This window comes from Mytilus edulis, chromosome 9, assembly GCF_963676685.1.
Source record: "Mytilus edulis chromosome 9, xbMytEdul2.2, whole genome shotgun sequence".
NCBI classification, from domain to species: domain Eukaryota; kingdom Metazoa; phylum Mollusca; class Bivalvia; order Mytilida; family Mytilidae; genus Mytilus; species Mytilus edulis.
This window is the reverse complement of record NC_092352.1, coordinates 16,013,413-16,036,222: the sequence shown is the minus strand read 5'-3', so window position 1 is coordinate 16,036,222 and position 22,810 is coordinate 16,013,413. Positions and strand designations below refer to the sequence as shown.

General features: G+C 31.5%; 3 protein-coding genes across 3 annotated transcripts in view; 2 read left to right on the top strand and 1 right to left on the bottom strand.

Moving 5' to 3' along the window:
• LOC139489556 (piwi-like protein 1) overlaps positions 1 to 8,040 on the top strand; it is a 30,799-nt gene extending 22,759 nt beyond the window's left edge. Inside the window, exons 16-21 of the mRNA XM_071276111.1 lie at positions 20 to 136; positions 1,090 to 1,284; positions 2,013 to 2,201; positions 2,817 to 2,884; positions 4,488 to 4,665; positions 5,710 to 8,040. Coding sequence (XP_071132212.1) covers positions 20 to 136; positions 1,090 to 1,284; positions 2,013 to 2,201; positions 2,817 to 2,884; positions 4,488 to 4,665; positions 5,710 to 5,796 — 834 coding nt within the window. The 3' untranslated portion in view covers positions 5,797 to 8,040. The remainder of the gene's footprint in view (positions 1 to 19; positions 137 to 1,089; positions 1,285 to 2,012; positions 2,202 to 2,816; positions 2,885 to 4,487; positions 4,666 to 5,709) is intronic.
• A 3,057-nt stretch (positions 8,041 to 11,097) lies between these two features.
• LOC139489582 (UPF0561 protein C2orf68 homolog) lies at positions 11,098 to 15,520 on the bottom strand. The gene is made up of 4 exons (XM_071276159.1): positions 15,346 to 15,520; positions 14,063 to 14,175; positions 12,910 to 12,983; positions 11,098 to 11,631 (listed from the first exon to the last, which is right to left on the bottom strand). Exons 1-4 carry the CDS (start codon positions 15,417 to 15,419, stop codon positions 11,506 to 11,508), a joined length of 387 nt encoding a protein of 128 aa, XP_071132260.1. The 5' UTR covers positions 15,420 to 15,520; the 3' UTR covers positions 11,098 to 11,505.
• A 4,703-nt stretch (positions 15,521 to 20,223) lies between these two features.
• Positions 20,224 to 22,810, top strand: part of LOC139489562 (ubiquitin carboxyl-terminal hydrolase 39-like) — a 42,747-nt gene continuing 40,160 nt past the window's right edge. The window contains exons 1-3 of the mRNA XM_071276123.1: positions 20,224 to 20,867; positions 21,509 to 21,572; positions 22,067 to 22,161. Of these exons, the coding sequence (XP_071132224.1) occupies positions 20,261 to 20,867; positions 21,509 to 21,572; positions 22,067 to 22,161 (766 nt within the window). The 5' untranslated portion in view covers positions 20,224 to 20,260. The remainder of the gene's footprint in view (positions 20,868 to 21,508; positions 21,573 to 22,066; positions 22,162 to 22,810) is intronic.

Sequence of the window (22,810 nt, the reverse complement as noted above, 5' to 3'; positions counted from 1 at the left end):
GTTGAAAGATTTATTGCAGGTGATCATAGCCAAGACAATCAAGGACCAAAAGAAGTTGAGAAGTGTTACACAGAAAGTTGGATTACAGATTAATGTCAAATTGGGTGGAGAGTTGTGGGCTTTAAGTATACCAATGGTGGGTTATGTTACTTAGCTGATGTTTAACTGTATAGGCTGGTTTTGATACCTTAATAGGAGCTATTTTGCCTTTTACAGCCATTTGCACTGATTGTGAATGTAAAGGTAATATCTTTGGTCAGCTAGCAAGCAAGCTAACCAAAGATATTACCTTTACTTACACACTCAATACAATCGGCTGTAAAAGAAGATTATTCAAATGTTTTGTGTTTTTCTTTTCTAAACTGGAATACAATGAAGTTGCAGAACTTTTATGGCAAAAAGGATCACCGGGACTAGATCAACAAATTTGTCAACATGGCTGAAATTATCAGTTGACTCCTTATTATTGGAATAATTGGCCTTCAAAGAATGATTTTTGCCAATTTTTTTTACCAAAAATATAGAAATAGAAAAATTATTAACAGAAAAAAATGATCAACCAAACTAATTTGTCAAGTTTTCAGAAATTGTCCGTTACTTTTTTTGTGAGTTATTGCCCTTTAATGATGTTTTTTTTCAACCAGTTTCTTGCATTTTTGGCCAAAACTACTGTAAATAAAGAAAAGATTATAATGGCAAAAGTGATTAACAAGACGAGATCTACAAATGAGTCAACATTGCAGAAAATTAGGTTGACTCGTTACAGGAAACAAACTAGAAGAGAGAGAAACTGACAATGATAAAAAAGAATATTAAGCAATACAGGATAAAACAAAAAAGAGATTTTAGTCAAGTATTATATTCTAGGTTAAATGCTGGAGAGTGGCCTTTGCTGAAGATATATAAAGATCAAGGTGTGCAACCCAGTTACCTTGTTGAACATCTTCAAATTAAAACATAAATTTACAATTCGATTCACAGATCTTGAGCATTAGCCCCGTTTCAACTTTTATGTTGGATTTAAAACAGTAGAAATGATATTAGTGTTAAGTGGTATATTAAAATGTGAATATAAAATGTATTTTGTAGAGTAACTTGATGGTGGTAGGAATAGATGTATATCATGATGCTACAAGAGGTAAAAGATCTATTGCTGGATTTGTGTCGAGTACAAACAAAGAATGTACAAGGTGGTACAGCAGAGTTTGTTTCCAGCTACCAGGACAAGAACTTATTGACGGGTTGAAGATATGTATGACATCAGCAATAAGAAAGTACCATGAGGTATGTTAAAGTTTGATTTATATTTTGTAACCAAATGGTACTGTAAGGTTGTTATTGTCTATATTTAACTTCCCTGTTTTGATGATTCATAATTTCAAATTTTCCTCTCAAATTTTTTTATGCTTAATTTGTAGAACTTTCAAGATTCCAGAATATCAATCTGGTTTTTTTACCAAATAACAATTCATTTAATTTATGTATAAACTTCAGAATAATTGGGTAAAAAATAAAAGACCATTCAAATGAAGAAGTTCATACTGATGAAGGGAATTTTTTTTTTAATGAAAATACAAACTGAATGTGTTAATTTTATAATATATGATATTCTATTTGTAGCTTAATTTTTTTGGTGATCAGTCATATTTCAATTATATATAAAGTTTATAAGGCTTTAAGGTAGTACCTAACACTACCGGGAGATAACTCTGTGAAATCAGCCTAATGTTTTAATTACGTTATGTTGTTAAGGGAATATTAAGCTTCTCGATGATCAAAATTAGTGTTTGTCAAACTGCTATATAACCAGTGTAATTATTTTTCTGATAAAATGGTTGGTTCAAATTTTTTGAAATTTTTATATTTTTGTCAAAGGGTGCAAGTACATACTTCGTTTAAATTTTTATGAAAATTAAACGCTCCAAATTAATTTTAGTGAAGGTGTTGGGTACCACATTAAGGGTCCTTTGTTCTTGTAGTTTATAACATTTTGTACATATATATATTTGAAGGTTAACCACACATTCCCAGAGAAGGTTGTTGTATTCAGAGATGGTGTCGGTGATGGACAGCTGAGTATTGTGGGAGGTCATGAAGTAGAACAACTGAAACAATGCTTTAGACAGTTTGGAGATAATTATAATCCAACAATGACTGTAGTAGTAGTACAGAAAAGAATAAATGCTAGAATCTTTCTCAAGGTAATATATTTATTTGTGATGTTATGCAAGTACACAGGGATAAGAAAGATATTCCAAACAGAAATATAATGAAAAATATATTTCAAGGGGGATAAATTTCAGAAAGGCTTTATAACTAAAAAAAACCAACATGGCTTGTACTTTTTCTGAAAACTGCAGAGGTTATCCTTGTTAGTACACGGAAAGTATGTTGGTGTTTTTAAAAGGTATCGTTGCAAAGAAGCCCATACAACCAGATAAGGGATTTGGCTGATTTTGTTCAAATCAACCATCCCTAGTTCTGTTAGATGCCACAACAGATTCTAAATCCGTTTTGATCGGAGAGGAAATAGATGAAAGACTGAAAATGTTTTTTTGTGGCATTAACAAAATTCAGACTAATCCTAAGCACATTAAAAATGATAAATATTTCATTTTGTAAAACCATTCACATCTGCAGAAGAAATGTGCTACATACTTTATATAATTTTCATATATTAAAATTAAGCTTCAGTGAAATCTTCTTGATTTAGAATGATTCTGGCTGGAACTCTTTTTCTGCAGATCAAAGAAACAAAAGAATTATTATTTATCATCAGGTTTGTATAACATTATTGATTTATTTTTAAATTTCAGACAAATAGGGATCTGGAAAACCCTCCTCCTGGAACTGTTGTTGATCATACCATTACAAGGAGAGAATGGTAAGCACTTTTGGCAAACATGTAGTGTATAGAATTTCTTATGTTAGATTTTCAATTAACTTACAGCCCCTATATGAAAATTGAAAGTTAGTTCATGATATTTTGTTGAATAAGCTAAGTCAGTTTGATGAAAATAATATTGTGATGATGTTGCCCTGTTGAGAAGGTGGGGATTAGTATAGGGTGCAATGTTTTTTATGCCTCCACAATGGCAGAGGAAGCATTAAGTTTTACTCTTGTCTGTCCATCCATATATTAGTTTCTGCACTAACTTTAGTTTGCCTTACCAAATTTAATGAAACTTATACACAATGTTCGTTACCACTTAACAAAGATCAAGTTCTAATTAGGGTTGCTTCATTTTTAACCGGATTTTTGTTACAAAAATGTCGGTTATTGATTTGGGGATGTAGGGCGGGCGGGCGGCAATCAAATGTTGTCCGTGCATTAACTCATGAACCGTTCACCCAAAGCCTTTAAAATTTTAATATTTTATTACTGACAACTATACAAAGGTCAAGTTCAATAATGGCGATTTTGACTTTTACCGTTCAGGAGTTATGGTTCTTGAAAGATTGAAAAATGGAGTTGTCCGTGCATTTACGCATGAACTGTTCTACCAAAGCTTCCCAAATTTTAATATGTTGTTATTAATGAAAGAATGGAGGTCAAGTTCAATAATGACGAATTTGACTTTTACCGTTCAGGAGTTATGGTTCTTGAAAGATTGAAAAATGGAGTTTCCAGTCATGTCCGTGCATTTATGCATGAACTGTTCTACCAAAGCTTCGAAATTTTTATATGCTGTTACTGATGACAAAATGGAGGTCAAGTTCAATAATGACGATTTTGACTTTTACCGTTTAGGAGTTATGGTTCTTGAAAGATTGAAAAATGATTTTTCCCGTCGTGTCCGTGCATTTTCTCATGAACCATTCAACCAAAGCTTTTGAAATTTTAATATGTTGTTACTGATGACAAAATAGAGGTCAAGTTCAATAATGACGATTTTGACTTTTACCGTTCAGGAGTTATGGTTCTTGAAAGATTGAAAAATGGTTTTTCCCGTCGTGTCCGTGCATTTTCTCATGAACCATTCAACCAAAGCTTTTGAAATTTTAATATGTTGTTACTGATGACAAAATAGAGGTCAAGTTCAATAATGACGATTTTGACTTTTACCGTTCAGGAGTTATGGTTCTTGAAAGATCGTAAAATGGCGTTTCCATTTAGGTTGTTGCATTTACTCATGAACCATTCAATCTAAGCTTTTCAAATTTTAATATGTTGATACTGATGACAAAATGGAGGTCAAATTTGATATTGACGATTTTCACTTTCACCATTCATCAGTTATGGTTCTTGTGATATAGCCAGGACACAAATAAATGTTAATAAATCCGGTTTGCTGTCGATGTGACAGCCTCTTGTTCTTCTTGAATTAGGTCTTTTTGTAAGTTTAAAAATTGCAGAATTTGCCGTATATTAACAAGCTGTGGCAACTTTCTTAATTTACATTTGACATGAAATAGTTAGGAAATTTGAAAAGGAAAAAATGTCTGGAAGGTGACGTTTGAATTTATTTTACTTATGTATATTGTAGGTATGACTTCTACCTTGTTTCTCAGCATGTAAGACAAGGAACAGTATCACCAACACATTATATTGTGGTACATGACAGTTCTAACATGAGACCAGATCATCTTCAGCGTCTATCATACAAAATGACTCATTTGTATTATAACTGGCCAGGAACTGTAAGGGTCCCTGCACCTTGTCAGGTAAGAATTATAACATATCTAAATGCAATTATGTGATCACACAGATAAAAAATGCAAACAAGCAGAGAACTCAGTTCAGTCTGTTGAAATACTGAATTCATTGTGTAACATAAACAATAAAGGGTATTGGTGTGTAGTCCTTTAACTGGCAGTTAATAGTGGAGCATAAATATTTTTTAAATTTAATTGCAATGCATTTTGTTCAGGTATTATTTGAGCATCACCAAGAAGAGTCAGCTTTCATCTGAATACTTATGCCCAATTTGTGTGATCTTGAATTATGCAATTATAACTCCTGTGTAAAAAAATTGATGTTCACAGCTATTAAACTCAATTGTGTATGAATAAAGCAACCCCTATTTAAACATTTCACAAATATGACGGATTGACATTATTTAAATTTTTTTTTTCTATTCTTGTTTCTTGTATTATACAAATGAATAAAGGAGTAGGTCCGGTAAGGGCCGATTTTGGCCCCAAATTTCAGTTTCATTTAACGAGATATTTAGGACACTTTTTAAACACTTAAGTGTCTATTTCAATTGATTCGATTAGTTTATGTTAAAGATTTTAACTGATTTAGTCTTTAAAAACGCTCCGATTGAAGCTTCGATATGAAAAATCTATCAAATATGCCAAAAAACGTCACTTTTCAGATGGTTTTCGTCAAAAATGAAAGTGGCCGCATCCGTGTTCATCCTCAACCTTTATATATGTTATGTATTATCATCAAATACAACTTACATTTCAATATTATGAATGAACACGAATGCGGCCACTTTCATTTAAGACGGAAACCGTCTAAAATTTAACTAAAATGCTATAATTGTGAAGATTTCAGTAATTTAGCATGACTTTATGATGCTAGTACACGATATATGTGCATTGTATTGTCAAAAACAGCACATATTTATGTAGCAGAAGCATTCTACTTTCCAAAAAATAGCTAAAAGATTACATTTTCACAATTTTGCAAAACTGCTTAATTTTGGGGCCAAAAAGGGGTCTTACTGAACCTACTCCTTTACTTTGTTTTTTTTTCAGTATGCCCATAAGTTGGCTTACTTGGTTGGCCAGAACATCCACAAAGAACCAAGTACAGAGCTGTCTGACAGATTGTTCTTCTTATAGATGGTACCAAATATCACCAAGAAATCATTGGGCTAATAAGATTTTAGTCCTGTCGGATATTGATCTCAATGCTAGTCAAATTTTAATTGATTCTGTTACAAAGGATTGTGGGAAAGAGGACACTAGTTTAGTGATGTTTTAAATGATTACCTGGTTTGTGTCTTCCATCATTTAGACAATTTTAGGAGGACATCTACATTTTATAAGTAGTTTCAAACCAAAAGATGTGTTTTATATGTTATTTTTTCATATTTTGTTCATCATTGACATAGTAATTTTTAGTTCATCTCCATTGCAAAAGACAAGGAATGCGTTGATTTATTTGTTACAATCATTTTATATTTTTGTAATGTTTTGTTTTTATTTTGCAAGTTAGTGAAACTTGTAGATCAATGTTATAATTATTTTATATTTTTGTACATCCTGTACATGTACTGTATGAAAAAAGGTTGTTTTAAATGTTATATCAGCTGTAATACTCCCATAGAAGAGCCAAATTTTTTACCAAAAGAAAAGTAACAAAGGGAACTTGAATCTGAACACATATACACATTTGGTAAAGAATACAGATTATTGAAAAAAAAATCAAATGTGTACTTTTGTTTAAATGCAAGGTGTAAATATTTTGAAAATTTCCCAGAAAAGTATTTAATGGTCCAATGAATTCTATCTTCTCCTTCTTCATCTGTATTCTGCAATATCCTTTCATCAGTTAGTCAGGGAAAAATATTTTGTCGAGTTTTTCTCTCTAAAATGGACTGTAACTATTCTAGTCATATAACATTATTAGGGTGTATTTTGTGATTATTTTCAGTAAGAATGATTGATATTATATATGTTTGTAAATAGGCTTGAGCTTGGTATAAGAAACGTGAAATGAATGTATGGACTATACTGCAAACCATTGTATATAAAAACAACCTGACATATCTCTATTACATATTCATTCATGAAATATAAAGCAAATTATATACCTGTACATAAGAATCATTCTTATTTATGTCAAAGGCAGCAAGGAGTCTTAACCAACATTATATACCATATGTTATAAATTTTCATACATATTTCAAGTTAAAACTCTATTTAAAAATTGTATTTCTTTATTTTAACTGCAATATTTAGATCATGTTCAGCTAATCTCTTGACAATGAAAATTCCCCTGGAAGATCTTCTTGACATTTAATACTGTACTTTCATTTGAGAAAAAGAATTGCTCCCAGGCAGCACTTTTTTCTGATTAATTTGTTTCTGAAAGAATTATGTTTCAAATTAATGTCCAAGAATATGCTCAATAAGACACTATTATATTTAGAAAAAAATTAAATAATTGCGAGTGCTAACACCAACTAAACTACACTAAACATTTCATATACCGACTAATGAGAAAATGCAGTGTTTCTTCAGAGAGTCCCTTTAAAGTGTAGACTGCATTTATGGTTTTTAGGAACTCCATCCAAAATTTGAACATAAGTGTCTATGTTGAATGCTAAAACTGAAGATGTTTTAAAATTTGTTAAAATGACCTATATTCATGTATATAGCTATCAGAAAAAGGAATAGTGCATTTATGTTTTGAAGTATTTTTTTATTTTTACCAATCAGTCATAGGTAATGCATTTATAATGGGCAGTGGGACATATTTTATGTTATGAGTTATTTTTTAGTTGAAATTTTTTTCTTGTAATTTAAATAGGATTTTGTTCCCCTAGCAATACCAAATGTTAAGATACTAAAATATAAATTATGTACAAGTAATGACACTACTCGGGATGTCTAAATAAGGGTGATTATTGACTTCTGTGATTTTTAATATCTTGTTAGATATAAGTTCTGGACAGAAGTATCTTCATATTTCAGAGAAAGTATCCGGATCAATTTAGATCGTTTTGGCTTTATAATTTATATAATGTAACAAATTTTGGTTAACCTCAACATTTCTGCTTTCACAAAATACCTTTTGTACGACAAACTATATTTTACCAAAATTGGTTTGATAATACTCACTGGAGAAAAGAAGACCCCTATTACTGAAGATTTTGATATAAGAAAGTGTTCCGTTTACATGGTAACCAGCTAATACCATTTATTGTACCTCAATACAAGTGTTCACTTTAGATAGGTTTCTGTTCTATGCAATCTCTTTATTTGTCTTTATATATTTGCAATAACCTCATGTGTAAGGAGAATACTATTGTATGCATCTTTGATAATGAAAATTTATTACAAATAAAGATTTTAAAGCAATTCACTTTATTTTATTTAGTTGGGTGTTCCTTAGAATAGTGAATTTCTATTTTGCAATAATTCTTCAATTACCAAAACTTTTTTTAGCCCCCTACCGACGAAGTCGAAGGGGACTTTAGGTTTGCACTCCATCTGCCTGACTGTCTATTCGCCAGTCCAGCGAATCAGTTTTACAGACTATTTTCCTTCATGCTTGGAAGATTTTGATTTGATATTTAGTGTATTGTTTTATCATGACAAGTTACAGATCAAGTTCAAACTTTGTTTTTGTGCAGAGTCCTTGGACTTCGAAAATTCACTGAAAAAAATCAGTTTTCCACTATTTTATTTGTCATTCTTTAAGATATTGATTTGATAATTTCTTTATATGTATTTCATAACAAGTCATGGTTCAATTGTGAATTTTGTTCCAATCTGATAATTTTGTGCAGAGTTATTGTTATTGGACCTTAAAAAAAATCACTCAAATAATCAGTATTTAACACTTATTGTGTCATGCTTGAAGATTTTGGCTTGATATTTTTTCTTTAGTTTATACCATTAAAAGTTATATATCAAGTTAAAATTTTGTTCCAATACAATAATTTGTTATCCAGCACTCACAATACCCACAGAATGCTTGTTATCCTTTGTTTCATAATGGATATGTTCTCAGACAATGATTACTAATATTGATAAATCACCAAAGTATACCAAATTTCAATAATTTAGGTTCTCCCTAGAATTGGTCCTCTGCAATCATTTACCAGCTCTAGCAGTCTTGTTCTCTCTCTGTTTTTAAATGGCATTGTATGACCATATGATTTTGGATGTGAAATTGGTAAACAAAAAAGTGTCAAACATAATTTGCATGGTCTTGTCTTTCACAAAACCTTAATGATGGTCTCAGAATAGCATTCTTACCTCAAGTTGGTAGATGTTGATACCAGACCTAGTCAAACCAAACACTTGAAAATTTATATTTACATTTTCTCTGTTGAGTATGTAAATAGTAATGAACAAAAGCAAAGACTGGTCAGCCAGGGACAGAATAACTGATTGACAAGATGAAATCTATTTAAAAAGTCAACACTGCCAAAATTGATTGTCAATGCCTTATAGGAGTAATTGCCCTCTGGAATAAAGATTTTTTACTAAGTTTGAGTTTTATGCAGAAACAGTAAGTATAAAAACTATTTCCCATGAATGACCATTTTAACCAAATTTGAGTGTTTTTTAGAAACCAGTGTAGATAAGATACTGTAAATTGCTGACAATATATACAAATGATCACATGGCTGAAATATGGTAGAGTCCTGATGAAGTTATCACTTTGAATGAAAAATATATGCTGATTTTTGTATTTTTTAGCAAAAACTAGTACATGTACTGTTCATAGAGGAACTAAAATGCAAAATGACCAGCAACACAGGATTTACAAATAAAACAGTTGATATAACGCCAATTCATTGATAAAAGTTCCTGGGAGCCTCTTTTTTTTCTGTCTGTGCTAAGTTCTGGCATTGAAATTGTTAAATCAAAAGCAGTTGTAAGGATGTTTTTGATATAATGGTAAAAATACTACCAAAGTTATTCACACATAACAAGTTTTATACTTGTGATAATGATCTTTCAGTATTAAATTTTTTTGTCGAGCCTGCATGTTGCAGAAAGCTTGACATAGGGATAGTGATCCAGCGGTGTGAGTTAACTTCTGAAAAGCTTTATATTTTAGAAAGTGGGAGAACTGGATGCTTCATACTTTGATTATAGATGCTGTATGATACGAAGTTTCCGTATGTCACATGTCCATTGTCCTTGGCCTCATTTTCATGGTTCAATGACTACTTGAAAAAAAGTAGATCTTTTGTAATGTTAATTTCTCTTTTATTATGAGTAATAGAATAACTATATATGGTATGTGCTTACCTTGCAAGGTCCTTCTGCCCGTCGCAGTTGTCACTTGACCTCGACCTCATTTCATGGACCAGTGAACAAGGTTAATTTTAAGTGGTCAAGTCTATCTCAGATACTATAAGCAATATGTCTAGTATATTTGGTGTATGGAATGATTGTAAGGTGTACATGTCCAAGTGGCAGGTGTCATCTGACCTTGACCTCATTTTCATGGTTCAGTGGTGAAAGTTGAGTTTTGGTCTTTTTTTCTAATACTATATGCAATAGGTCAACTATATTTGGTGTATGGAAATATTTTATGATGAACATGTCGGTCTCGCAGGTTTTATTTGACCATGACCTTATTTTCATAGGTTGTTGTTAAGTTTCAGTGTTTCTGTCTGTTTTTCTGAAACTATAAGCAATAGGTCAACTATGTTTGTTGTATCAAAGGATTGAAAGCTGTACATGTCTGCCTAGCATGGTTCATCTTGAGCCATTGGCCAATGTTTAGTTTTTTTGGTTAAAGTCCATTTCTTAGACACTACATTGTATAAGCAATAGGTCAACAGTATTCAGTGTATTGAATGATTTTAAGGTGTACACGTATTTCTCGTTTGTTTCAGATGACCTTGACCTCATTTCCTTGGATCATGTTAAGTTAATGTAATAGTTGTAGTAAAGCTTTCTTTTAAGACCATCATCATAGTATCAATGGTTAATAAAGAAGGCGAGACATTTCAGCATGTGCACTCTTGTAAAGAAATTTTGCATTTGCAATTTGATGCAAACCCTTTCTCCTTGTGATGTTCATACAGCTGTGTCCAAGTATTATCTTAATGTTGTTTAAAATCTATTTGGATGTTCAGTGGTTGATTTTATATACTGTTATATCAGCTGATTGGGTTATTTGAGCTAAGTTTCTGTTATTGGAAATAGTATTTGATGCAATGCAGAAGGTTTTTCTCTGAATTCAAATTTGTTCACTGGTTTTATGGTTTTTTGATATACCGTAGATAGTAGATTTCATTCATTTGCAGGATTCAAACTTGCATCATCAGTGTTAACAGGCTAGAGATCCAGTAGTTGGACTACTTTAACCACTTGACCACTGAGGCCTCTAATTACTGTAATATATTAGGAAATATTTGTTGTTAAAATGACTAAGGATAATAAATCAAATTTTGAGGTGGGTTGTATTTTTTAATTTTCTACCATTTCCCTTTTGATGTCTATTTACTCACATTACACTGAATTCAAACAACACTGAAACTTATACCAATCCAAACATTCTTTTCCAATGAAACAGTAAGTATATCACTAAGATAATACAAAGCATTATTTCTCCAGTTTGTTATGCAGATAATAAGATGTGCTTAAATATCATGAAGATGTCTAATGTGCTTGGTTCTATTCATAGTGATGATACAACATGGAAGAAATAACAATGGTCCCTAGTCCATCTGGCACCAGGCCAAAATAACTTTACGACAAGCAACACAAAACACTGGCTAAATCAAGGTAAAGCACAGCATAAATTGGATGCCTTCACTTCTAGTAAAAATTTCTGGGTTGAAATTTATGAAGCAATCAGGTCTGTTCATCTTTAAGCTTTTCCATTTCTTGCTTTATTCTTTCCTCCAGAGCCTCAATAAATGGTTGTGTCAGCTGCTTCTCATTCCCAACTTTTCTAGCCACAAAATGAGGCTTATCATCCTAAAAAAAAATGAAAAACAATTTATATATACTTTATCACATAAGCATAGTAGAAATTATTTGAGAATTTCATTTCATATACATTTACGGTAATATGTAATAAACTCTTACCATGCGGTAATTGAATGGTGTTGTCTTTATTATCGTTTTATTTTACTTATCTATTGCAAGACAACTGTGAATACCTTTCGGTATCCACCCACGATTACGACTTCAGGTGTTGGTTCACCTTGTTTAAATTCAAATATAATATATAAAAAAGAAGATTTGGTACAATGAGACAGAGCCCAAATAGCTTGGATGTCAAGAACCTCTTATTCAGAATGTAAATCTTCAAATATTTAATGTATTTAACTTTCCTCACCTTTTGTGTTGAGTTTACTTTAAAAAACTTTCCTAGAATCAATATTTCATATCCAATATTAGGATATTGTAGGAAAATATCAAATTTAATTGTAAGAGCTTTAGTTATCTACAAGGAAGTTAAACTAAACCAGCTATTATCCTGTTTTGTAGCAAAAACAATTTTGATGTTTTCCTACAATTTACAAATATTGTTTTTATCCTGCAAATTAACAATTATGCTTATGGTATAGTTTTTTTCTTCCCAACTGTTGAATTTGTTTTTAATGAAATAAACCTGACTTTTAAAAATGTAGACCTTTCATTATGTTTAAAGTTGAGTATGAGAAAGTCCCTAAAAATTATAATTGTAAATGTACAATGTATTAAATTCAAAGGAAGAATAAAAAAAGTCAAAATCACAGACACAGTTCACTATCTTTTTTTGAAACACTTATTTGTTTCATCAAAATTGAGAATGGAAATGGGGAATGTGTCAAAGAGGCAACAACCTGAACCAAGAGCAGAACATTCTTAACATAACTTATTTGTATAATCTTTCCTATTGGATACTTATGATGTTTAATCAATCTCTGACAGTTCTTATCTTTTAGTTGATTGCTCATGTTCAACAAACTTATTCACATGTTGCTATATCAAATGCAAATTAATCTATCTAACACTGATGTGCATTAGCACAAAATGGGAAATAATCTTTTCTTGAACAAGTTGTTTTTTTACAAAGGAGTTCATCAGACCCCTCTATTACAGAACATACAGCTTGTATTTATTGATAATTTGTACTTGTCCTGAATATGCATGAAATATTTGCCACTGGACATTTAGCAACCAACAATCAATTAATCAGCAAAGGAGTTCACATTATTTGTTGTATCACAAAATCGTTTAAGAATATGATAATACAAATGTGCCTACTTGGTAAACAATAAAAGTCAATATATCTCCTTCTTTATCTTCAAACTCTAACTGGAACAGCTCATTTTTTTCATCTGTAAGAAAAGTGCATTATAAAGTGTTATGTGAATACAGTGTATAAATGGAGGAAATAATGTTGAAGTATTAATTTTGAAGCAATAATGTTTCCTCGTTACATTTACACTTATTTACAGACAAAGCAGTAATAAAACAGAAAACCAGATGCTCCACAGGGTGCAGCTTTATACGACCGCAGAGGAAATTGAACCCCCCCCCCCCCCCATTTTTTTCCACCTCCCCCTTTCCCTTCTTTCAAAAATGATCTCAATTCAAATACTAATATAGTTTGCAATAATAACTACTCATTTAAATACATCATAAAGTATTAAATATAAAATGTCATACAGTCATGGTTAAAATTAATATTAATTAATAGTAACTTCTAAAAAAATAAATGGGGAATGTGTCCAAAGGGACACAGACGATACCCCCACTAGCATATAGCGTTATAAAGGAACATAACTTTAGAACTGTAAAAGTGAAGCTGCCAAAAAATTGAACTTAAACTGAGTTTACAGATAATAAGCATTATACATTGCTGTTATACATCATACAAATTTGGTCAATACACATCCATACCCCTATAGGCAAGTCAAGAGATGTTCTGAAAAGAGTAAATATTACCTTTTTGCACCTGGCCTCTTTCCATATCAAAATCAGTTAAAATAAAACATCCGAAATTTAATTTCAGTTCTTTTCTTTTATTTCCACCCCAGAAAAACTAAGAAATGTATGAGAAAGGGAAAGAAAAAAGATAAAGAAAAAATATACTATAATTCATGGACAACGAAAAGCGGAATCATTAATTGTGGTCTTGGGCCTGCTACATGAAAAAAGCATTTATTTCTTTTTTTAATTGATATATTGTGCCAAATTATGAATTGACTCCTTGATTAACTGTTATGTTGAGTGTGTTAAAACAACATCACACTTTATCTGAAATAGAGACCCACTTGAATTGGTAATTGAAATAATATATGAACAAAAATATTGCAAAGGCAGCCACCTATAATTTACAATCAAAAAACTTAACCACAAATATTTTCCCATTTTTAAGCTGCGAAAGTATGATCTCATTGTTGCTATTACAAACCTTTCTTTTGTCTTGTAGGTGGTACATACACATCAATATTAGGTTTCTTTGGTCTTTGGTTTAATTTTGGTTTTTCTTGTTTCTTTGACCTTACTTCTTTATCATAATTATCCCTATTGGTGGAAAATATAAATGTTTTCTTCTTTAATACATAGAGAAAGCATGATTTTCATTGAACAATGCAGATTTATCATTATATTTTGTTTTAATGCATCTTCTTAAAAAAATGAATTATTTACAAGTTTATGTACTTAATAATATAAATGTAATTTCATGGTAAGTATATTTAACCAAATTCATATAAAATGGTAATTTTTGAAATCTCAAGAAGAGATTTATATGAATTTATAGGGTTAAATATACTTACCACAATCCACCATCACCCCTGGAATAAATTCAGTTTTTTGTTCACTTAATTGAAATTATTCAATTAAACGACAAATTAAAACTAAAGCTAGTGTATGTTACACAGGTGAACTATGACGTAGGTGAGTACATCTCATGGATGTAATTTTGAATCACCTATATAGTTAATTGCGATGAGAGCATGTTGTGAAAGCAAACTGCGTTCCATAGATTTTTTAATGTAGCGACGTCACACCTCATCTTACAATTGTGTATTACGTATGTGGACTTGACCTTCTTTTCGAGCTAAGTTTTGTTTACATTTGAACCAAGGGGATGAAGTTGAGGTTGTTTTGGGAATAAGGAAAAGTAGGCTAAAATCAGAAAATATTATTTTTACTGTTGTAAAATGTCTGAAAACTTGAAATGTTGAAATCAATCCTTGCTTGAAGCGAGTTTTTATTCGGTCTTTGAAATACCGACAAATAGAAAACATGTGCGATTTCGCAAACTACCTATATTTAAACCAAGTGCATTGCTATCGAGAACTGATTACTATTGAGAACAGATGACTACACGATATCCTAACAGTAGTTGGAAATGAGCGTTTGACACCTAACGCCGTAAAAAAATCAGACAATAGCGATATCACTAACGACCAAAAAATGAAAGAATGAAAAAAAGCGTGTTAAGTGGTGAAAAGCTAGTACACACCATGTGACAAAATCTGTGTATGTAAACCGTTGAAAAAGCTTGTATTACACAGGAATATCATGTCACTTGACAACTATGCCTGACGGTAAAGGGCATTCTCATCTTCAGTAAGGTTTCGAAGACGTCATAATTATTAGCAATTTGGAGAAGTTCAGTTTCTTTTAATAAAAATTAAAATGAAAAAGTTTTTTACAAAGATATGTTTGGGTTTTTTTGCTGGTTACCTGTCCACTTGATTTCGTATTATACTTTTCATGAAACCATGACCCATATCAATTTTAGTTTTATTGTTTGCCATTCTCAGAGTCTAAGAGGTGTATAAGGCCCAACAAATATCCAAAGAAGGAAATTTCTTTCCAACCGGCACTTCCTGTGTACTACGTACCATTTTATGCGTACAGCGGTGTATAATTTTAAAGCTCTTGTCGGAGAAGCTATGTTTGCACTTTGAATATATATTTCAATCTTCAATCTTTGTCGTGATGACAGAGTAATCTCTCTTGTAAATTATCCTCTCTTGTAAAATAATTATCACAATTGTAGTTTCTCCTTTGTACTTATATATTGTAGGTGGCGCTTTAAAAATATTATAGAATTAATTGTATGAAGTGAAATAAATTTAAAAAATGGTTTATTAGGTTATTGAAATGGCATGAAAAATTAAAAATATAAAAAATTTAAAGAAATTTGTATCAAATTATCCACTAAAACGGTTTGTTTCCTCTATGTACTCCGCTAATAGTTGATTGATATTTTCTGCATTTGGCAAATTGATTGTTAATAAATTGTCTAGATCTGTTGGAATTTGTCCTGTTATGAAGTATATTTGATGAAATAATTTGTCTCTGGCATCTGAATACAGGTCACATTCAAAAAGGTAGTGTTGTACATTTTCTTTTTGTTTGCAGTGATGACAGGTTTCCGTGTCGATGTGCTGGTTTATTATAAATTGGTATGCATTTAATTTAGAATAACCTGTTCGTAAACTGTTGATTATGTTGTACATTTTTTTTGACGGGAAGTCTTTTTTAACTTTATCTTTAACTTCAGGATGAAATCTGAAATAGTGACGTCCAGTATCAATATTTTCCCATCTGCGTTGCCATTTTTTTGTAACAGAATTTCTTGCTGCTTTTTTTACATCTTGTTTTGTAAACACTATATCATCAATGGCTAGTGTTTCTGCTTCTTTAGCAGCTTCTTTTGCCAAGGAGTCTGCCTCGTCATTTCCTTTTATGTTGGCATGTCCTGGTGTCCAGTTTAAGTTTATTAAAAATCCATGTTCGTTTAAATTTTTTATTTTCCCTTTGATTTCGTTAATGGTTTGATGATAGCTGTCACTTTTCCAATTGAGAGTTAAGATACCTAATGCTGTCTGACTGTCCGAAAATAAAGTTAAAGTATTAATTTGCTCTTTTGAAAAAGATTCTATGTAATCCAGAACCATTTTTATTGCTATAAGTTCAGCTAGCAAGATTGAGCCTTTGTTAGAGACAGGTCTTTTTAATTTTTCTTCTTTATCATTAATGTAAATTATAGCTCCTGCACCGCAGGGGCCTGGATTTCCTAAACATGACCCATCTGTAAAAGCAACTGCTGTGTTTGGTGTTTGAGATTGGAGTTGTTCCGAGATGATTTGTTTTCCTTCCTCTATTTGGGCTGTTGTTCTGGATTTTGAGCTGCCTATGTTACGCCAGTAGTCAGGGGCTCTAATGACTGATACTAGACCTTGGTATTCATACTGCGGTTCTATCTTGTCTATATCAACCAATTCTGTATCTTTCATATCTTCAGTTTGTTGGTACATTTTTCCTAGTGGTGATATATATTTTTCTGGATTTTTCTCCTCTTTCCAAATTTCAAATTTTCTTTTAATTGGGATATTATTACTAAAAGAATTAATTTTTCCTAACTCTCTGATGGCCATTTCCTCTCTTCTTAAATCTATTGGTAATGTTCCACTAAGTACTTCTAATGCTTCAAGGGATGATTGAGATGGTAGATCTAAACACAATGCTAAACCTTTTCTTTGTATTTCATTTAATTTGTCTAAATGACTTGAAGTGCTGGATTGCCAAATACTACTAGCATAATTAAAAATTGAACATACTAAGCTGTCATATATTTGAATGAGTGTCTTTGTTGGTATTAATGCTATTCCCTTGATTTCTCTTATAATTCCTAAAGATCTTTTGGCTTTCTTTACTGTAGATTCTATGTGACTATTGAAATTTAGTTGTTCATCTAATTTTAATCCAAGTATAACTGGATTAGGGTTGTATTTTAGAATTGTGTTTCCAAGCTTTAGTTTGATATTTTGGACTTTATTTTTTTCTTTACTGAAAATACTGTACTCTGTTTTTTGAATGCTAAGTTTCATTCTCCAATCATTGCTCCATTTTTGTACTTGATTGAGATCTTTTTGCAGTTTTTCTTGTATAACTTTTGGATCTGAATGTGAGTGCCAAATAGTTGCATCATCTGCAAACTTACAGCAGTCTGCAGACACGGATTTAAAAATATCTTTTATAAAAATATTAAACAGGATTGGGGAGATAACAGATCCTTGTGGCAGACCAATACTTGTTTGAAACCAAGGACTTTTGTAATTGTTCACCATACATCTAGCTTCTCGGTGACTGAGGAAGGCATTAATCCACATCCACATTTTACCTTTGATGCCGTCATTGTACAACTTTACCATTAAACCCTCTCTCCAAACGCTATCATAAGCTTTTTCAAAATCGATAAAAATGACAATAGTGGTTTTGTCTTTGTTAAATCCATTAAAAATAGCTTGTGTTAAAGATAATAAGGCATTTGTTGTACCTCTAAAATGTCGAAAACCTTCTTGTTCTTGGTCCATGATGTTGTTCATTTCTACAAATCCTTCTAACCTGTATGTTATAATTCTTTCCATTAATTTTGCCACTACACTAGTTAAGCTGATAGGTCTGTAAGATGATGGTAAATTGTAATTTGGTTTATATAATTTTTTTATAAATTTGACATTTGCTCTTCTCCAATTTAATGGTATAATTCCTTCTTCCCATGACTGGTTAATGATGTCCAAAAGTTTGGACTTTAATTCGCTTCCACCATTGATGAAAAGTTCAGTAAAAAAGAAGTCTGGACCTGGTGCTGATTCTTTTTTTAATTTAAAAATGGATCCTTCTAACTCTTCCATTGTAATATAATCATTGTACTTGATGTTATCTGTATTTTCTTCTTGATTAGAAGTACTAATGCTGATGTATTGCTGTGTGATGTCATCATAGAATTGTTGATTAAAATTATTTGCTTTTAAATGGTAACCTTCAAAGAAGGTATTTTTCAGGATGTTAGATTTTTCTGATTCAGTGAAAAGAATATTTCCATTATTTCCTTGCAATGGATGTACTAAATTTTCAGATTTCTTTTTAGTTAATTTTTTGAAATTTGACCATTTTTCCCTTAAAGATTTTGCTTCTCCAATTTTTTCACACAAGTCTTCAGACCATTTATTTTGGGCATCTTTTTTTGTCATTTCAAAATCATTTTCTGCTTTTGCAACATTTTCAAAATTTTCTGGTGTACTTCTTAATTTAAATTTCTTTTGAGCTTTGTTTAGTTTTCCTTTCATTTCTCTGATATCATCATTCCACCATGGGGGGTGTTGTATTATCGTCTTTTTCTTTGGTTTGACTAAGGGGATGCATTTTGTCATACAGTTTGTTAAAGTTTCTTCAAATCTGTTGTAGTTATTTTCTATATTTTCATTTTGTGGAAAGGATAATTTTGAAAATGAGTCTTTTGCTGTTTCTTTCCATGCATTCCAATCACATTTTTTGATATTCCAATATTCCTCTTCTGATGTATTTTCTTCGTGAGGATTACCTGCATTAAAATCTAACAATACTGCAATATGGTCTGATTGTACCTTTTCATGAGTTAGGGTTACACAATTTTTAACATCATTAAATAGATGCCTTGAAATTAGAAATAAGTCTATTACAGAACTACTTGCTCTTCTTGTAGCCTGATCATCATTAACACAAATCAGCTTAGATGTTGTCATACATTGTTCTAGTAATTCTCCATGTTTATTTTCAACTGCATTGTTCCATTCGAAGGATTTAGCATTTAGATCACCTACCAATATTAAATTGTTTAAATTTTGTTGTTCAATATGTGTACAAAGCTTTTTCATTAACTCTGGTTTTTCTGGTGGGATGTACGGATGAAATGTTTTGTTTTTGCTGTCTTTTACCTCGATACTGACCATTTCAATGTCTTTTAGTTCCAAATGTTCCTGTCTTTGTCCTATGAAATGATTGCTTGGCTTTAAAAATATTGCAGATCCTCCCCTTGCTTTATTTGGTCTAGGTGATGTTATTGGTTTCCAATAACCAAATGAGAGTGGATTTTTTTCAGATTCAAAGGATTCATTAATACATAAGATGTCAACATTATATTTTTCACAAATTTCTTTGAGTCCAGTTGCTGTTTTAAAAGATTGAGTATTAAGGAAAAGGATTTTCATGTTGAATATATATATATGGTTAGATACAGTTTTTAAATTTATGTTGGTTGATAAATCTGATGAAGGCTGGACAGTGAGATGATGACGATTTATGATTTTGTTGACAGTTTCTACAGGTAGCTGGCTTTGTACAGAAAGTTTCTGAGCAGGAATTTGATCCACAGTTGTGACAATGTTTTTTGTCCTGGCACTGGTTAGCAGGATGGCCAAGACACTGACAATTATAGCATCTAATAAACTTGATGTTTCTTTTCTTTTCAACTTTGATTTTCTGAGTGATGTTATTAGAAACATTGGCAATTTCTATGTCTATATATATATTTTGTTCCACTTTTTTCTTTTTTTACATATTTAACTTTTATTCGTATTTGATGTTTTCTTTACAATAAGTAAACAGTTTACCATATTTAGTTATTTTGACACTTTATCGCTAATTCTTCTTCTTCTTCTTACGTAAATCCCTCCAATATTGGAGCACTTGGAAATAAATCCAATATAATTATATTGTTAATCGAGAACTAATACAAGGCAAAATCCGGTTCATAAATTCCGGAATTGGTTTACTAATTATCAGAATTATACAAATGCAATGACGTACTTCACATCCACATATCGGCATGGCGGCGAACGAACTGAGCACGAAATTAAAAAGTTCATCAAGAGCGATATTAAAGCGTACTCATGTACCAGAAACTGTCCAAGAAGACGATGACAACCCCATGAAATCAATTCTTAAAAAAAATAAAAAGCCAAAACTCGATTCATCTGTCGAAGAGCATTCAAAGGCACAACAAGAGCCTACACAAAAATCGGGATCTCGTATTGCCAGCCAGGTGACAGTTGTCAGTGACCAGAAACTAACAGACTCGTCATCTAAGGTTGAAAAATCTCCTAGTCAACAAAAAAACAAGCCAATTTCAGACAATAGACAGTCTGATGTAATCCAACCTAAAAGAAACGAAGACCCTTCAGATGTTGCTAAAAGTGGAATAAGTCCAGATAAAGCTGTAGGCAGTGAAAAATCAAGAAAAGAAGTAAAAAAAGAGATAACTGCTGCTGAAAAATCTGGAAAATCTGACAAAAAGAGTGAAAAGAAGGAGAAAGAGAAGGTGAAAAAAGGAAAGGGTACAGAATCCAAATCATCAGCAGATAAAAAGCAGTCACCAATAAAAAGTACAAGTAAAAAGACAACAGTGAAGATTGAAGAAGAAGATGAGGAAATAGGTATATTAAAAAGGTCTTTTATTGGTAAAACTTAAAAAATGATATATATATGGTAAGGGGTTTCATAACATCCTCATAAGGCTCCCAAAAAATTGTCTGTTTACGGTTACTCAACCCACCCTGCTTTCGAACTCTGACCCTTAGTCATTTTATTTCTGTTGTAAAGTGAAAAAGTTATTGAACTTAAACCCAAGTTAGACATTGCTTGAGTTGCCAATGAATGAATTCAATAGTCCATTTGCCAATTACCGATTTGATTCTGTTATTGCACACTTTTTAAACAAATTACTTCCCTTTGTCAATCGTAGACTGGTTCCATACCGGACAAAATTGGCTATTGCCAATGCAAAGCATGACGAATTGAAAGTTATGTATCAGTGGTATAACTAATTTTTCATGATTGATGTCAAATTTTTTTATCTTAACAACAAATTAATGTACTTAAAAGATCAGGAAACATTAAAGATTACTCACATTACACACAGGTAAATTTGCTCTTTCTGTTACATTGTAGCACTCCATTGTAAATAAAAATTAATGTCCCCCTGTCACACATGTTTATAGAAAGATTGATTGATTGTTGGTTGCTTTACTCTGCATGATTTATAGATAGATAATTATGATAAACATATATATTGTAGCGGCAATACAGGACCCTAAAGTTGACAGAAGCAGAATCTGTCCTTATTTGGACACTATTAATAGGTAAGAACAAATATTATTCTACTTTCCATAAACAATATTTTATGTCTAGAAGTGGCAAGAAAAAAAACAACAATCAAAATATTCAGGTGATTTATCTTCAATAAAAAAATCTATACAAAATTCATCATTTTGCTGATTTTAATTGAAGTATTGGTCATGTTTGTAAAAATTTACAATGTACTGTAACTTATTGATTTCAAATTTTAATGTTTTTGGTTGAATGCTGTCCAGAAACCATTTATATGTTCACTGTTGGACAAGGGTAATAATGGTATACTTTTCAAGTTCTTTGATTGATTTTCATGTTCATTGTTTGACTCTGGAGATGTGTTGAAAGACAGACTCAGCAGTAGTTGTTTATGAATTATTGAACAACTATTTCAAAATTGAATTGTTTAGAAGGGGAAAAAAATAGTAGTAATGAATGAGAAGCATAATTTATACTTACAAGATTTTAACACTACAGGTTTATATTGATAAATTTTTTGTTTTAGATCTGTTCTTGATTTTGACTTTGAGAAGTTATGTTCTGTGTCCTTGTCCCACATCAATGTGTATGCATGCTTAGTATGTGGAAAATATTTCCAAGGTAAGTTTAACACACTATTATTTATCATAAATTCATAATATATATACTGTAATAGCATTTAGAACCTTTACTATTGCATATGAGATTTAAATTACCAGTTTCAGTTCTTGCACAGAAGTCTGTAGTAGAGGGGATTCATTATCATTTTCCAGAATATATAGTTTAGTTAAAAGTCGAGTCTACTCTAATTTTCATTGCAAATTTATATGGGGACGAAGTCCCCAATAACAGTAGAAAATTCAATTAAAAAAAAAATTCGGGAAAATTTCCCGAATTTTTCATTGTACTAATGAACTCAAAATCGTTCAAATTTTTTTTGTCGTGTTTTGAAATCCCGGACCTGCGCGGAAATGTACAATGTACTTCCTTTTTCCGGTCTCGTTTGTATGAAACTTTGAGTAAAATATATATTTATCAGTCTAGTATAAAATAGGAAGGAACGCGCAATACCAATTTCATTTTTATGCCCCACCTACGATAGTAGAGGGGCATTATGTTTTCTGGTCTGTGCGTCCGTCCGTCCGTCTGTCCCGCTTCAGGTTAAAGTTTTTGGTCGAGGTAGTTTTTGATGAAGTTGAAGTCCAATCGACTTCAAACTTGGTACACATGTTCCCTATGATATGATCTTTCTAATTTTAACCCTTTCGCG